Source organism: Alternaria alternata, assembly GCF_001642055.1.
Source record: "Alternaria alternata strain SRC1lrK2f unplaced genomic scaffold CC77scaffold_3, whole genome shotgun sequence".
NCBI classification, from domain to species: Eukaryota; Fungi; Ascomycota; class Dothideomycetes; order Pleosporales; family Pleosporaceae; genus Alternaria; species Alternaria alternata.
In genome coordinates, this window is record NW_017306192.1 from 1,079,263 (window position 1) to 1,096,798 (window position 17,536).

The 17,536-nt window shown below is 51.8% G+C and overlaps 5 protein-coding genes across 5 annotated transcripts; 4 read left to right on the forward strand and 1 right to left on the reverse strand.

The window, feature by feature from the left end:
• The first annotated feature begins 81 nt into the window (after nt 1–81).
• Nucleotides 82–1,495, forward strand: CC77DRAFT_1016972 (peptidyl-prolyl cis-trans isomeras-like protein). Its single transcript, XM_018524315.1, has 3 exons — nt 82–517; nt 607–747; nt 803–1,495. Exons 1-3 carry the CDS (start codon nt 425–427, stop codon nt 1,082–1,084), a joined length of 516 nt encoding a protein of 171 aa, XP_018390027.1. The 5' UTR covers nt 82–424; the 3' UTR covers nt 1,085–1,495.
• Nucleotides 1,496–4,487: 2,992 nt separating this feature from the next.
• On the forward strand, nt 4,488–6,536 carry CC77DRAFT_533598 (hypothetical protein). Its single transcript, XM_018532052.1, has 2 exons — nt 4,488–5,761; nt 5,822–6,536. Exons 1-2 carry the CDS (start codon nt 4,575–4,577, stop codon nt 6,060–6,062), a joined length of 1,428 nt encoding a protein of 475 aa, XP_018390028.1. The 5' UTR covers nt 4,488–4,574; the 3' UTR covers nt 6,063–6,536.
• Nucleotides 6,537–8,179: 1,643 nt separating this feature from the next.
• On the forward strand, nt 8,180–8,617 carry CC77DRAFT_1005578 (hypothetical protein; the record flags this gene model as incomplete). Its single annotated transcript, XM_018523357.1, has 3 exons — nt 8,180–8,216; nt 8,270–8,329; nt 8,397–8,617. 3 exons carry the CDS (start codon nt 8,180–8,182, stop codon nt 8,615–8,617), a joined length of 318 nt encoding a protein of 105 aa, XP_018390029.1.
• A 4,834-nt stretch (nt 8,618–13,451) lies between these two features.
• CC77DRAFT_536367 (hypothetical protein) lies at nt 13,452–14,376 on the forward strand. The gene is made up of 2 exons (XM_018532059.1): nt 13,452–13,481; nt 13,581–14,376. The coding sequence occupies exon 2, from the start codon at nt 13,640–13,642 to the stop codon at nt 14,159–14,161; it is 522 nt and encodes a 173-aa protein (XP_018390030.1). The 5' UTR covers nt 13,452–13,481; nt 13,581–13,639; the 3' UTR covers nt 14,162–14,376.
• On the reverse strand, nt 14,292–16,543 carry CC77DRAFT_533468 (cystathionine beta-synthase). The gene is made up of 2 exons (XM_018532050.1): nt 15,114–16,543; nt 14,292–15,061 (listed from the first exon to the last, which is right to left on the reverse strand). The coding sequence occupies exons 1-2, from the start codon at nt 16,083–16,085 to the stop codon at nt 14,423–14,425; spliced, it is 1,611 nt and encodes a 536-aa protein (XP_018390031.1). The 5' UTR covers nt 16,086–16,543; the 3' UTR covers nt 14,292–14,422.
• Nucleotides 16,544–17,536: the final 993 nt, after the last annotated feature.

Genomic DNA, 17,536 nt, shown 5'->3' on the forward strand with positions numbered 1-17,536 from the left:
GACGGAATTCCGTTGCTGAGGCGGACCATTGCAAGTACCTAAGTATCTGGGTAAGCCCGTCAAGAATTTTCCAAGCTCTACGGCAAGGCGGTCTGTGAAGTGGCGATTCTTACGTCTGCCCTGACATGACGGGTGTCCATGGCGCAATTTCCCCTCCGACTACCCCTCCAAAAGTGGCCCGAGCGCGGCCCTTTCCCAGCTCCAGCCTCGACAACTCGACAGTGAGAGGCCCAATCAAGCCGAACGCCCCACACTTGTGCTGCGCCTGTCATTGCTCTACGGAAGGAGCTATGGTGGCTATAAAAGGTGGCTAGGCAATTGCCCCTCTATTGCTCTTCTACTTTTAAAGCTGCCCCTCATCCTTCCCATCAACAACACTCCATCCCCAACACTTCCTCTACACACCAATTTCACATCCATCACAATGTCCAACCCCAGAGTTTACTTCGACATCACCATTGGCGGTGCGCCCGCGGGCCGCATTGTCATGGAGCTTTTCGCCGACCAGACCCCCAAGGTCAGTACCCCGCTATCAGAGTCTTCATCGCTGCTCTTTTCGGCTCGAGACCTTGGAAAGTTGAACCAGCCGCTAACTTTTACCAACAGACCGCCGAGAACTTCCGCGCTCTCTGCACCGGCGAGAAGGGCACTGGCCGCTCCGGCAAGCCCCTCCACTACCAGGGCTCCAGCTTCCACCGTGTCATCCCCCAGTTCATGCTTCAGGGTGGTGACTTCACCCGCGGCAACGTACGGCAACACCACGATACTTCTCTGACGAGCACAAAAGGCTGACATAATCTAGGGCACCGGTGGTGAGAGCATCTACGGCGAGAAGTTCGAGGACGAGAACTTCAACCTGAGGCACACTGGCCCTGGTATCCTCTCCATGGCTAACGCCGGACCTGGTACCAACGGCTCCCAGTTCTTCATCTGCACCGTCAAGACCTCCTGGTTGGACGGCAAGCACGTCGTCTTCGGCCAGGTTGTCGAGGGTCTTGACGTCGTCCAGGCCATCGAGAAGGTCGGCTCCGGCAGCGGCTCCACCTCCAAGCAGGTCACCATCGCCAAGTCTGGCCAGTTGTAGGCGACTGAGTCATTTGAACAAGAACGTGCACGCAATATGAGATATTGGAATGAATTTCTGAGCGGCTTACGAAAACGATGAATCACGACATACCACGTGGCTCGATAAGACGAGACCAGTGGGCATCTTCGGTCTGTCATAGTACTACAGCTAGGAAATGGCAATGATCAGTGCGCAATCTACGTATGCTTGGAATTGTGCCTCGTTTCGTGCCATGAGATCCGAACATAACTCGTACTTTCCAACTGCAAAACACTAACTCGATACCAAAGTACATTGTAGCGAAGTCACAATCGGCATCGTGCTCAATGAACCAGATGCGAGCTTAAAAAACGGCGGTGACGGTGCTATAAAACCCAGATCCCATGACATGTGAAATATAAACATCAAATACGGAAGATGTACTTGTCGCATGAACGTGAGAAACAACATGCATGTATATCCCGCACCACAGGTGACCTACAACGTGCAGTCAGTTTTCCTTCACAAGCCATTCTCCAAATCGCCTTGATGATAGTCCAGCGCACCTAGAAGAAGAGGTGCACGATTCCTACTACTAAAGCTCAGCATTCTAAGAAAATCGCTGCTTTTGGCGCCTAGCTTAGTTTTCGTGCCTTGCAGGTGCATACTTTCACATGCGAACGGGTTGATATCGTCCACTCGTTTAGCAGGAACACATACCTCGAAGAAGTAACTGTTGTTCGTGTGATTAAGGTTCAGCACTCTGGTTCAGAAACCCACGATTGAACCGTTCTAGTTTGAGCAGTGTTTTGATGGCAGTATCAAATCAACTGTGCAACATTCACGTGTTGTATATCTTTGTTATCAGGACGCAGGAATATCTTCCGCGAATGGATGCTAGTGCGTGAACATATATAGAAGAGCATCAGTGCCAACCCATAATCGAGACGAGGGCAAAATATGTCATATTGTGATGACTGGCAGAATATACTATCCCGTCGCCGAGCCGTACTTTCTGCGTCCCTGGTCTCACATACTAGAGTGCTCTTTTCATAGGAACTGCTGCTACGCAACCATGCAGAAAATGCGAATGGAGAAGACGCGAAGCTTATCAAAGTCTGTAACATGCTGTACACTATTGGTTCATTCAGACTGTACCAAGCCTTCTAGTCATGATGACGAGGGATATGGCGCGAAGCAGTAGTATCTCATCGGCGATGTACCAAGTGTCGCCAGATGAATGCGTAATTTGTTGAGACCTGTCATCAAAGGATTAGCCAGGGGCTGAGTGCTTGATAGGCGCACGACGGAGGACTTGAGGTAGTAGCCTTCGAGCCAGATAGGGCTGTCTCTCGAAAACGATGGTGTCGCCTCATTTAGGGAGACGTGCTCGGGGATTCAACAAACCCCAAGGCAACATCGTCAAGGTCCTCCCAAGGCTTAGCTGAAGCTGTGTCTTCACAGCCTCGCATAACGTCCTCCTGTTCATGCAATACATGGATGCCTAGAGTACTCGCTTACCCTACGTATTGGTAGAGCTCGCTTGGATAGGCCGTGGGATGGCATCGCCTCACTGACGTACCGATGCTATGCGAGGCAAAGTGTGGGGAAGGGTATGAGTCCTTCAAATCGAGTAACAACAGCGCTCTCTCAGTGGTGGAAGCCAGGGGTATGCACAGGCTAATCGTCGCGAACTGTTTGGTCAGTATGCAGCAATCACTGCCCTCCGTGATGGCATCATTACTAGGATCCGCAGTCAGCACCTCTTCGGGGCGAAACGACCACGTCTAGAAGCCTTGGATGCAAGTGATAGACAACTTTAGCCAATGTTCCAACTCGAGTGGAGAGATAAGTGGAGAGATGAAGTGGGGAACAGGCTTCCAGAACCACTGCGCGTGGAATGAGCGTATCGGAGGACGACAGCATCATGTCGGCGGCTTTTCGATATGCTCAGCTCTTACATCTCGACTACTATCGGATGGTTTCCCAAGTTCCATCATCCGAGAGTCACGATACGATAGGGCTCTGCGTTGTTGTTGTGGTCGTTGTTCTTGTTGTCGTGGCTGGTGTGCGAAGCCAACACGTAACTTGCTCTGATTGGCTCTTCAATATTGGTAGTGAAGCAATTTTCTTTTCTTGGTGCAAAGGTACTGTAGAGTGACGCAAGAAGATAAAGTTTTACTCTGTGGATTTCAAGGCCAAATTGTTTGATCGGTACGCAGTAATGTAGCAATGACACGTTGTCGTGCTCTTTCCCCAGATGTTAGCGTGCATGAACAATTAGCTCCTTCATGCTTGCTTTTTTCCAGCCAACAGTCGTCTTCTTGCAAGTTGATCTCTCAAATGATCGTGCTCATCAGCCGTGGGCATTTTCTGGTCCCTGGAATACAGTGGAGAGAGTTAGCGGCCGGGCTGCGTGTATGCTGGTCCCTGCCAGCGCAGCGTGACAATAAGCTGTGGATCGAGGGGTGAATCAGCCATTGCAATACAACACCCGACGATAGATGGCCATCTGTCGCAACGCGCATGGAGGTGCAGTTCCGATGTGTGCAGCGTACGACCTAGGTACTAGCTGGCGCACATGACGTCGAGGTGGTCGGGTAGGCAGCAGAGTCTTCCCACCGTCTGGTGATAACGACCGGGACAGCCCTTCTAACAGTCCGTCTAGAAGTCCGTCGGCTTCGCGATGCACGTGGGATGATCAGCCACCAGGGAGCGTCCCGTAGGCGCCCGGTGCCGAGAGGTAACCAAATGTCAGCATCGGGTGAGTGCGCATAGCATGGGATGCCTGGCCGATCATGCCGCTTTGTTGAAGACAGATTTTTGCGTCGTATTTGCGCTCGCTGAGTGAGCACTTTATGAAGGAGCTGAGTTTTCCCAGCGCTTGGTAGGGCAAGACGGCCGTTTGGTGACGCCGTAAGGGCTGCCGTGAGCGTTGGGCGAGGCTCTGGGGTGGTGCAGGTGGAGGGTCAGCGAGTGGCAGCGATTCGCCGGGCCATGGGTAAATCGCTCGATGCAGACAAGTCATGTGGTCAGTCGTGCCGGCGATTTGCTGGAATCGGCCAAGGGCGTTTTGTGGGATGCAGCACTATGCAGGCATCTTCGTGGGCCATGATCGAGGACTCTGCGAGGGATCAACCGGCGTCTCGAACCCCGCGAGACACCTCCCGCAGCTCCCAGGCAGCCCATTTACACGCTCCCACGCCATGCGCTGCGCCTCCATTCGCACTGCACTGCAGCTCAAACTCTGCCCGTGGTATTAATCCCCATCCGTCCTGTCTCCGCCGCGTGCTGGGTCACCCTTTCGTGAGCTGTCTCGGATTACTGCGCCGCCTGCTTCACTTGTGCGCTTGACGTTCACGCTTTTACCACGCTCTTACTTATACGCTTGTTTGCGTTGCGTTGCATGGCATTGTCATTCAATCCCCACCCACATCTCCGCTTCTGCATGTTCAGCAAATACACCCATCTAATACCATCATCATTATCACGATCCCCGTTGCTCCCATAACACACATCACGTTACATCATGGCGCCGACCGCAAATTGGAGGCAGTACCAGTCGAGTAATAGCACCACTTCTGGCCGCAGCGACAACAGCACCGCTTCAGGCCACAGCGACCACAGCGCTCACAGCGCCCGTTCCTACGACACAGCGCCGACAGAGTACAGCGACCGGAGACCGTCGCTACTGCACAGCGAAACATGCCATCCCCGCGTACAAGGACGCGGCCGGGAACCAGACTACTTTGTGCCTCAACACCAGGTCGACCGGTATCCACAGCCCCCGCCCCGCGCATCCGTCGACACATATGCCTCGACATCAGAAGAAGACCTTGCCGATGAGGCCGATGATATGCCCGACTACGATGTGCCTACATACCGACACGAGCCGCTAGCTTGCGATGCCATCCCTACCACACCCCGCGACTTTGGGGAGCTCTTCCCTACATCTAAGCGCTTATCAATACGCCACGACGACTCCACCATAGACGGAAACATGAATCTGAGGGTGGACACACAGGTCGAGGAACGCGGACACCGGAAACAGAACTACACCCTCTTCCACCTCCGCATGCAAGATCTTCGCACACGTCAATTCTCCCTCCGCCGGTACTGCAGAGAGTCAGGACGCGAAGTCTGCCATTCGACGCGCAAGTATCAGAAGCCCGCTGCGGAGATGCGACCAGTCCTGCAACGCGCAAGCACAGCCCTCGCTAGTTTGGTCAAATCCGACTCTCGCCCCTCGACATCAGCTGGTCTGAAGCGGGCCGACTCCGGCTATGACTCCGTACAGGGCAGTGTTCATGACGACGACGACGATATGCCATCTGAGTCACGCCCTAAAGCTGTGGGCTATTCCAAAGGCCGCGCATTAATACCCACCAATACCATCAAGCTCGAGTTTTCGAATTACGCGCATCTCGATGTGAAGCGCCGCGGTGCCAAGTCATTCAAGAAGTACGCTTTCGAATACTGGGGCAACAACTATTCCTGGAAACGCATCGTCAAGAAGGAAGGCCGCGAACAACATGAGTCTGTCTCTTATTATCTTGTCCGCGACGACAACGATAAGGAGCCGCTAGCGCACATCTGCCCCGTACGCTTGACTCGTGAAGAGGCACATGAGGAGGCTGCCCGCGGGGGCTGGATCCCACCGTGTTATATGCGTGTTACAGATGACAAAATCCTGTACTCGGACTCGGACATCTCTGAGTAAGTACATACCGGCTAAGCATACAGTACAAGGCAGCAGTGAGTTAACCATATGAACAGTGTTGTTATGGCGACAGGCCTCATGGCTCTTGTAGACGACTGCATCAAGCGACGCTTCCACTCCAAGCAGAGCACAACGATGCATATCCCACTCCTCCGAAATCCTTCCTTCAAGGTGGCCAACCTAGAATACATTGGTCCCAAACGCCTCATCGATGAGATGTTCAACCGAAAACATCAAGACGGTAACTTGTCAAAGAGACAGCCGTCGTCAGCACGTCGTGTACCCACATCAGTCTAGCGTTTTCTTTATTTAGCTCAAGTTTGACCAGCGGAAATCCGCTGCGTTGGCGCAAAGTTTATCTGCACCAGGAAGTTGCAGCACGTTCTCCCATCTTGTACAACCAGCCTGTCAGAACTCTTCTGTTGGGATGGTCGCCTGTAGGCAGTTGCTGTTCTTGCATTTTTGGTGCTCAGTTTCTCTTTTACACCTTGGTGTCCGGCATGCGCATGATCTTCTGGTCTGCAGCATGCGTAGCGTTGTTTGTTTGTTGCATTTGTTGAGCCCTTTATCGTTACACAGGATACCAATCGGCGTGGATGTCCTGCACATGCACATAATGCCGCCCCTTTTGGTTTACGAATCGCCACGTTATCATTCTTGGATCGATACATACTTGGATCGCAGTTACGATACCACATTTTGGAACGAATAATGACCTGAGCTCATTTGCTCTTTACCTTTGGTTCATAATCTGCCACACGTGAGGGTTTTCTATTCTCGGTGCTGTCATGGGTGGAGCGCAGTACGCTTCTGCTCCTAAGTGAAGCTGTGCGAGTCTGGACAACGCTCGTTCGACCGCAGGGTTTCTTCCAATTCATGTTTGCTTACGCGTCAAGTTCAGAACAAGATGAGCCCGTTCATTGAACGCACACTCCCGGTAGAATGGTACTGACAGGTTACAGTGCTTCATGCTCCGTCGCGGCGCATGGCTCGAAGACCCGCCGCCAGCAATATAGCTCGGGGCCGCGTCACTCTACTGTCGCATCTTCCACGAAACTCAACCTCAACTCTGCACCTGTTCTGCATCATCCTAGTATTTTCGACCACGACATCGGCTCAACGCTATTTGTGCAACTCATGGCCTTTTCGCATGTAAAACGCACAGTAGAAGTTAACATGATTTTCATCCCTTCGCATTTGAGTGGTTGCTCGCCACAGTACGTCGCGCTGGATATATCCCGATCATGCACAATTCAACACGTTCCGCTAAACATGGTATTGATGCAAAACATTACTTAGCATTTACCGAAGACATGTCAATGACAGGAATTTCTCAAAGGCGTAGAGGACCAATACTCGAAACAGCCAATTATATTAGGCTGTCTCGTAAGGCTGCAGCAAGCAGGAACTGGAGCCATATGTTTGTGAAACCACATTTATGTAGTTTGACTTTCGCTTCACGATAAAGCATCCGTTGATTATCCTTGAGTCGTGGCAATATTACAATATAAGGGCGTACAAACGGCCGGCAGGTACCCGCCTTCGTTACCCCTATGATAGGTCTTCCTGCCTTTTCGCCACTTCAAGCATTTAGCGAGCGAAAACACCTCAACTGTCCGCCTCATGCCGTCAACAACACTATTGCTACAAGCCATCCGCTTCATAGTTGACAAATGTCTTTTTGTGTCGTTTGATATACCTGAAAAATGACCTGCCAAATAATATACTTCGGTATGAGATCATTGCCGCCAAAACAAAGAGTAGGCAGGGACCCTGTGAACACTACTGCACAGTGACCTGGCATCGCTTCACACTAGCCGTAATGTCTTGCAGCCATGTGGAGTCAAACGAGCTTTTGGGCTGAAGTTCCAAAACACCCTCACGAAGAAGCCGCAGCTTTCAGTTGCATGCTCTTCATGCAGCTCTTCCCATTGCGGGTGTTGACAAGCGCCCTATCCGTGCCCACTACCAGCAGCTGCCGGGAGACTGCCGCCAACTCTTCGTACGCAATATTCGGCTGCGCATTGCTTCAGCCATGTTTGGGGTTACTGCGTGCCCCATCGGCCCGCTCTCGAAGGCGTTCTTCCAACCCAATGGCTCGGGTGTGGAAAACTTATCATTGGCCACGGAAACTCACCTCGCAGACGGCTTCTAGCAGGATATGCGCATGTCACTTGCGAGAAGAGCATGACCGACGAGACGGATCGTTGCATGTGTTCGTAACTCATTGCTACAACTTTCTGCTTCTCCTGCTGTTGAGTGAGGCTCTGCGTAGCTCGCACATTTTATAAGTAGTTGTTCTCCTCAAAGCATCGAGCTTCCACCCCCTTCTCAAGCATCGATCTTCATCCCTTACAACTTGCGTCTTGTCTTGAATCACCCCCTTTCAACTGTCATACACAAACACTGTTGTCATGGCCAGCCAAGAACTGTGGTCGCAACGTCTTCGAGGTTTGCCTATCCACCCCAATCATCGATTCAACGCACGCTGACATGCTTCTCAGACCATTGCCTTGTAAGAGGTCTTCAGGAACCAGCCTACACGGATCTCTCTGACCGTCGTGGTAAGTCAAGCTCAGCTCCACAGCACTTCATATGACTCAACAAGCGTCTGGCTGACCTTAATCCTAGGAGGTCGAACGGCCTGGTCGACTATGGTCACAATTAACGGGAACAACTTCCAAGCAAGGTTCTGGTACGATTGTGCCTATCTCCCAAATGCAAAAGAAGATTGCGCTGAGATCGCGCTACGATCCCTTACTGGATATACGAACACCACTCAATCACCACCACCGGCAAGCCACTATCGAGCCGTTGCGAGTCGTCAAGACTCGGCTGTCAATGCCGGTTAGTTTGATCAGTGGTCTTGCTTACAACTCCCCCCTGGTAGAATTCTGCGCTCTCTTAGCCGACTTAGGAGCTTCGCATCGACTTTGTGTTTTTCGGTGGAAATTTGTCAATTGTGAATGTTATGGTATATTGGAGTCGGTGAGGGAACCCAAAAGGCGGCGGCTATGTCATTCTTATCGTACTTCTTTTGAGTGTGACAGAACGAATTTGCACAGGACTGATGGTTCTTTTTCTCAGACATACTTTACATGGTCGTGCACTGTCGTCGCTCCCTTGACTGCTCAACTGTGGTACACTAAGCCCTAGCGCACTTGCTGAACTGACGTCTCTCCTCCGTAACGACTTCTGGAATTACAAAAACTTCTTCGCTTGGCTCCTTCTCCATCCAGCCATATCGGACAAACGAATCAGCGGGATCAGCGTCCACACAGCATCATTCTGTCTAGCATGCCCAGACCGGGTCTGTCAAGACTTTCAGCTTGATTGATAGCAATGGCCTCGCAGCCACACTGGAGGATGACCAAACACACGACTGCAGATCCGATAACGTCGTCTCATAGACATAACGGTATCTAAAAGCGATGTATAGGCGCCCGGAACATATCCCCGCAAACGAGTTCGTTTATCCCAGACTAGCTGTCAGTACGACCCCACTCTGCCCGAGTCGAACGTACGGATCAGAACTTGCCTGCAGCTCACTACCTGTTGCCTAGAGTCCCTTGGTTCGGATGAACGCGAGATTAGTTAACCTGCTTGAAGGCAACAGACGTGGCAGTACTTTCATCCATTGGATTCAGGAGCCATCCAAAATAGACCACACATCTACACGTCTCTCTCTTTGAGGGCTCAGTCATCATACACATATGAGAACTAGAGCACTTCATCACTCGTCACTCCATCACCACGGCCACGATCCGCTGTATGATGCACATCGGAATGATGTAAGCCATGTCTGATGCTAGCATGGCAAGATTTGGCGACTCAATGGCCGATTCACCCTCCTGGCCACGTCGCAGGTGCATTTCATGTACGCGAAATACTTGTGTCACCTTTAACGTGGGATTGCAGGAGCCAGGGACCGGAAGACTCCGCCACGCTATGGAACTGTATTCGCCGGATCTGGATGCAACATTCGGCGAACATGCGCCTCTAGATTGGCAATTTGATCAAAGCACGGCAGAGGAGTTGTAAGAGCGAACATGCTTTCTTGCTAGTCGATAAAGAGTATCAGGACAAACCAGATGAGTTTACTAGAGCGCCCATACCGCGTCGAAACTGCGAGCCGAGTGTAACAGCAACAGGATAGACACTATTCGGCCGTTGAATGTGATGTCCCACAGCGGCGTTTGAAGACTCCACGGAACACGGCAAAGAGATTACGAGCTCGCATTGCCATCTAGGAAGGCTGGTCACTACAGTGACAAATCGGAGGCATTTTGCTGTTGTTAAGCCAGCGCTAAGCCACTCAATTACGGACCCCATGCGCACATGACAGACAGCGTCTGCAAACGGTACCCACTCCGTTGCATCCAGGGCTCCATGGTGAGTTCGTCTCCGCCTGGACGCGGTTCGCCAAGGGAATATTCTTCGGTTTGTGCTGGAACTGTTTCAAACGTGGTAGCATGTAGCCTGAAGGCCGCTTAGTTTCGGTAGGTTGGCCGGCGCACGTAGGATTGCAGCAGGAGTCATTCTAATATGTAGACAGGCATCTCTCATGCCAGATAAGGAAGTCCTTTGCATGTTGAAGATTCGAGCTTTGAGCAGAAGCCCCTTAGATGAGTCGTGGTTGCATTTAGCGATTTATCTAGTACGTTCACTCCCTGCAAGATCACTGATGCAGATCGCCGCGAAAGTGCCGTTGCTCTCCGATGTAGCTGGCGTGCGCAGTCCGCAAGCCTCTATTTCTCTTCTCGGTTCTTTCAAGAAAGAACCCCCGAACTGTTTTAATCAACCAGCTGTACCCCTGATGTTCATCATCTGAATCATGGCTTTAGCGCTTAGCCACATCAGCGTTGTCAACGCCCCGAATACCCGGTATCTCAATTTGAGCGAAACGGATCGCCTCGCACCGTCGACTCACCGATCGAACCACGCGATACATCCCGTCCAAAGTACATCACACAACGATGAGTACTCCCTCTCGCTATCGACCTATCCCAGCCACATTACCATTGCGCAAAGCCTGTATCCACGATGTGGGCGATGACAATTCCAATGGGACAACACATTCGCACATCAGAACCACTCTGAGGTGGCGGTAATCATGAGAATCAGGTCAAGCCCTTGCCCAGTACCGCCACGCCTGTATGGCAGCCTGGGTAATGGGTTATTCCCGCTGGCAGCACACACACACACACACAGCGATAGCCCGGAAGTCTTCCACGAGTACAGGGCCACAACCTTAGTCTACGTTGAAGTTTCGTTCGTCATCGGGATGGAAGCAGAAGTGTTACATACCCAATGACTTCTGGGCGACTTGGTTCTGATCGTTCCGTGTACGACGCTCCCGCGAAGACTAGTCCACGAGAATGACTACCTTGACGATTGGTTCGCCTGGCACAAAGTTGGGGGCTGGCCTAGCCCAGTCACAAAGGACAGGACATTAATGTCTCACGAACGCTGTAAGTGAGAAGTAGGCGACTTCGCTTGGTAGTGTCCAAAGGGTTAGAGTTTACATCTCCCCTAGTTTGACAGCGCACAGGAGTGGTTCATTGATGTATCTCCACCAACTCGAGCTTTGGATTTGACGCGTAGCGCTAATGTATGTACTAGCAGAACGCTCTGCGCTGATGTGGCACGGCTACGAAGTGCATCCCTCGTCTAGACCTCCCGACAACTCTTCCAACGGCCGTCCCAAGCATCTTTTCATTGACGCATGCCAACGGAATTTCGATAATCGATCGGCACGACTCCAACACAGAGCTTTAGAAACACCAAAAGCTGATCTCGAGCATAGCTACACCAAATCTTGTGCTCGCTTGCTTGCTTTGGACACAATCGCGGCAAGCCATACCATAACAAGGCACGAACACTGAGCAGGAGCCAGTAGCACATTGACGAATGCATTTAAGAGACCCCGAATATCATAGACGCCACCTTGGATGTGTCAGGGAAAGCTTCTCTTCGCGGCTGAGTAGGATTGTGGTAATGCGCTTCCTTCTAAGCTTTCAGTCACCGAGTGTCGCATAACCACGAGGTTCGAAATAAGCGGAAGAGATCCAGTCTCATGGAAAGGGAACCATAATCTCGGGCTGTACGAGACTTCCGAGTTGCACACAAATCAGGTCGGACCTGGGATTTCTAGTGCGCAATAACGATGCCCAGCCCCGGTGGCTGCACGCCAGGTCCAATCGAACCGGGGCAAGCTACGTATCCTTGTGCCGCGGTGCAGACCAGTGCGGTGTTTTCCTTCGCGAAGCGTGCGAAAGGTAGCCCAAGGCATGCTGTCCTGAAGCTGAGTATCGGTCCGACCCGACGCGCCCCGGGGCGTGCCTTCCGCGGGCTAAGACGCTGGCTCCCGCTGGGGGGAGCGAGTGTCTTAATTTACAGCCCCGTAAAATCAGCTCAATACCTCTTCCACACAAACTCTTCATTGGAAACGGACTGCAGCACGAACGATTCTCGATAACGCTATTGCTTTTAGACCGCTTTTGGTGACGCATACGTATGATGTACCAATATCACAGCGCACGGATGCACAGCCGCCGACAGTTCCGCTTCAAATCTTATCTTCCATCCACATGGGAAGTTACAAGCTCTTACTGCCCAGATGTTCAAGGCATCTATCAAACACTACAAACCTTGTTTGGTGCAACTGCACTGCTTGAACGTTGCCTACATGCTGAAGCAGGCCCGATAATCTGACGCACTAACAGCTTAGGAATCAACCGCCTCGATATCGATAGCGCGCTTCACCTCCGACCGTTCCTCCCTCGCACGACTATGTCACTCAATGGTAGCCACAGCTACAGGCTTTCGTTGAACTGACGATCTCCGTGTTACGATTATTCGAAACCATACATACGTTCGACTTGGATGTCTCCGGGACCCTTGTGTATTACTGAGGCGCATCGCTCTTTGTTTTCACGGTCGCAATCGCCTGCCCTTTCCTAGGGTTATACAATTAAAGTGGTGGCTATACCGCCTGATCCCATCAGATCTACTACGCGTACTTCATAGCACCTTGAGTGGTTAGCGATACGCCACGGTTAGAGTGACGGGCTATGGAGACCGATTCACTTCGGCAGATCTGAATCGTATGAACACAACGAGCAGCAGGCTAGCTGCCGCCCTGAGACATCTCGAGTAGGGGGGTTTGTTGAGACAATGTACTAGCTGCCCGGGGTGCTGCTTCTTTAAAGCCATCACAGAGTAAGGAGCAGTCACTGACTGCACCAAAACTGGCTTCGCTCCTGCGTTTGATTATGACAGTAAGTATGGGGACTCGACCTCTTATTGTGCTGAGCATGTCAATATGCCGATATTGTACCTTGATTTTGTTGTACTCGGTCTTTCCATCCCCATTCCACGCTACCACAGCGGTGAACGAGGCGCGAACGTTCTTCGCATGAACCCTCTCCTATGCGCTGTCGCGCAAAATCAGGATACTTCCGCTTATCACATCGCGTCTTCTTCCAGAGCTGGTCCGTGAACGCTCGTCTCTCCGAACCGGCTAAGACGTCATTACCGTTTTCAGCTGATTGGACGAACTTAGCGGAGCGACGGGAGCAACCGCGTCGGTATTGAGAAACCCCAACCACCTCCCCTTATGGAGAACTATACAATCAATCATAAGACCTCCATCCCCTGTACGGACTTGGAATGCCACTACAACCTTGCAATCAACGGCTCGTCCGTTCTTCGGGGGTAACTGAACCCTATTTCCGTAACACCCCAGGTGGGGATCCGCTTCTACTTCCAGTGACATTAACATCTCTCTGCATTTAACAAAGCAAGCTATACTAGGTAACTCGTCCAAGCCACACTTCCCAAGTTCCCGTCATTTTTTAAAAATCCAGACAACCATGGCCACAATGAGCGACAATACAACGGGGAACTCTGCCACTCCTTTGTACCGGTCTCTCCGCGGAACGGCTCTCAATTTCATCGAAGCCCAAGCTGTGGATAATAGCCTCCCCGAACGTATGAACTTCGCGCTTCTGCGCACTCATTGTACTCCTAACTTCCAACACTCCTGGGGCCATAATTACGCCGTCTCCATCACCCCACCTCTCCAAGGGTCACACTCTTTCGATGATTTCGTCAAACATCTGAATTTCATGTTGCCCAAGTTGGAGTCGTGGAAAGCAGATGTCACGAACATCATCGTCGACCCAGTGATGATGAAGGTCATGTTACGGATCAGCTTTTGGATGCAAGCCAAGGGAGCGAAGGAAGCGGACAAGGTAGAAAACGATTTATTGTGGGAGCTAGAGATGGAAGAAGTTAGTGAGGGGAAAGTGAAAGTCAAGAGAAGCGTTGAGTTCGTGGATGGGGCTGCGGCAGGGAGGTTGAGGGAAGTTATGATGGGAACAGCGCAGGGTTAATGGCGGTCACTTGGAACACATGACGTTGCAAAGTATGGTTGTGTAACTTTCTGTTAATTCTGATGTGTAGACGTTGAGGTCTCGTTCTTCTATCTTGAGATACCCAGTGATCAGATGAATGCTTTCTAAATCGAGTCATACTATGCCCATAACTCCATCGCTACCGTTCCCATGCCACCGACCCATATCTTGTAGAGAGTTTCGTTGTGTATCATGTCCAATATTCGTTTTGTTGCTTTTCTTTCTTCATCTCCATATCATCTAGTGTGTTCCGTTGGTGCTTCCCTGCCTGACCATCCAAGTAAGCAAGTCCACCTTTGTAACAACAGCAATAGCCCTAGGCTCGCCATCTACGCGCTCGGTGACAACAGCAGCGCTGTTCCACTCGAAGAACTTGTTCAGGTCGCCCAAGCTGGTTTCCTTGGTGATCTCAACAAACTCCCTTCGTCCCTTCTTGCCACCCTTCTGTGTGTTCTTCGCGTTGTCACCGTCTAGCGACAGACGACCGAGGTCTTTTACGACTTCGTTCAGTTTGCGGAAATCGAACATGACTTCTTCGACGGACGACTTGGGCGTAGCGCGACCTGCCGCGATGTAGGAGAGGAGGTTACCGAGGGTTACAAGACCCACGAGACGCGCCTTTCCAGATGAAGAGTACGTGCTGACAGGAAGCTGGTCGAAGCCCTTCTCACGCATAGTTTCTATGGCTTCGCTGCATGGCGAGTTGGAAGGGATGGTGGTGACAGGCTTGAGCCGGAGGGAAGCAATTGTAGCGCCGTGGAAAGCGTCGGCCTGCTTGGTGGTGGAGAGACGGCGTGCGGATGCGCCGTTTGTGTCGGGTGTCAGAGGAGGCGTAGGAGGGAGAAGGTCGTTCGCTGCAAGCCAGTCGTCGTCGGCAAACTAGAGTGTGTTAGTGTGTTGAAATAGAGAGATGAAGTAGTGGATAACGAACCTTGCTGAGGTAACTCCTGATGCTGTCCGGAAGTATGACGACAATGACATCGTCTTCAGTCAGGTTCATGTCCTTCGCAGCTTCAACCATAGCAGCCATTGCACTGCCAGACGAACCACCAACAAGGATACCCTCCTCGGCGATCAGCCTGCGTGCGTACATGAACGATGTCTGGTCGTCTGTCTTGTACCACTTGTCTACAATCTTCTGCTCCAAGACGTCAGGAATGAAGTCGTATCCGATTCCCTCAACCTTGTAGCCCTCGTTCACACGCTCGTCGTTGAGGCTCGCGGGGAGGGCAAGAATACTGCCGTGCGGGTCGGCAGCAACAATCTTGACATCCTGCTTGTGTTTCCGAAGGCCGCGTGCGAGACCTGTAATGGTGCCTCCGGTTCCTGCACCAGCAACAAGACATGTGATCTTGCCGTCTGTTTGTGTCCATACCTCCTCCGCAGTGCCACACTCATGCGCCATCGGGTTATCCGGGTTCGAGTACTGGTCGAGGATGTGTGCGTTCGGAATCTCCTTGACTAATCTCTTGGCAACACCGATATGACTTTCAGGGCTATCCCATGCCGCGCTTGTCGGGGTACGAATGATCTCAGCTCCGAGCGCCTTGAGAACCGCCACCTTCTCTGGGCTCATCTTCTCTGGAAGCGTGATGATGGTTCTGTATCCCTTGATCGCGCCTACCAAAGCCAGCCCAATACCCGTGTTACCGGAAGTAGGCTCGATGAGAGTGTCACCAGGCTTTATGCGACCGGACTTTTCAGCGGCCTCGATCATGCGAAGGGCGATGCGGTCCTTCACACTACCACCAGCGTTGAAGGCTTCGACCTTGGCGTATACGGTTGCTTTGATTCCCAGAGACTGCGGGATCTTGTTCAAGCGTACAAGGGGTGTGTTGCCGATTTGCTGCGTCATGCTGTCCATGACTACTGGCGGAATGGCGGGGCGCGTCTTGGTGGACATGGTTGCGGTATTCGTGTTTTCGTGTGTTCTCTACGTGTCTGGTTGATGTAGATATGCTGAAAATAGGTATATTGAGAGTAAGCAAGATTTTAAGCAAGGAGAGGAAGCGCACGTCAAGAACGAAAAAGATGTCGTGATACGAACGCAAAGTTGTCGCAAAGAACAAACTCGATGCCCTGACCCGCTACTACCCGCCACTACAGCCGCGGTTGAGCCACCGCTAGCACAGCCTTACCACGCTAGCCAAATTTGCTACCCTAACACCATCTTCACGCCACAGCGAGGTCTTTGTGGTTCACGTGGTAGACAAGTGTTACGCAGCCGGTAGTGACCATCAACTACCGGCTGGTCACGATATTCGCTGAAAGTCGTGTTCGTAAGATGTCCTTGGCGTCAATATATCCGCCGTCCGCGTGCAGAAACGACCTCGGGAGTTGCTTGCGTCCGGCAAAACGAAGAACTGCAAAGAAATAACAGAAACTCAAAGGCCCTGCGACCAGCTGAACGATTATGAGCTTGAGACAGAAACATGAAGTGATGGCCTATAGCCTCGGATGCTTGCCTCACGTAGTTGCACATCTGCTGCGATGTTTGATCACCAGGTGTTCTATCTTCGAGGCTACAGCACCCCACACGCGTGACCAACCCGCTTGCGTATGGCTACCCTTCCAACCCAGATCCGCGGAACCCCAAACGAGTAAGCCACGAGCGCGAATCTCGAGGCTTTGTGGAACTCCACACCGATACTCCGCCCCAAGTGGGATCCGCGCGGGAAAGGACGCGGAAGAAGCGGAAGGCTGCCACTTGTGGATACGGGGCGTAATCATCGATCACTAAACCATCCATCTCTCCTGCTGAGTGGACACCAATGTCCGACAGAATTCAGCTTAAGGTTTGATCCCGTTTGCGATGTGGGATGAGGGTAGAAGAGGGTGGTAAGCTTACAATTGTCTCAGCCGTGTCCGTCGCTCGAACACTCCAGCGGAGTGGGTCCGGCGAACAGGACTGCATACTGAGATTCGCGTCCTGCATGGTGTGCAGCAGTCAGCTCGCTGTTGACAAATTACCGAACAACTGGGTTGGGCTCATGGTGTCATCGGTGTACGTCCCGAACGGATATCCAAATGTGAAGGCATCTGACTTTCGGGCCGGTCACCCATGGTCTTCTCCCCCTATTCACATTGCAGGAAATGGTGTTCGTATCTACTCATCAGATGGTCTCATATCAACACCGCATAGAACCATTAGAGCGAGGCCGATATTTTGTAAAAGAGTGGATTGAGTTAGACTATCTAGAGAAGCAACGCCGAACGCAAGAACAAATGCAGGAAACGATAACATACTTATGCGAAAAGTCAAAAAGGAAAGAGTTCTTCGCCTACTGCGAAGTAAAGAATTCATCCGAAGGGGCGGGCTCAGGTATGAACATGAAAGCAGATCGAGCAAAGATG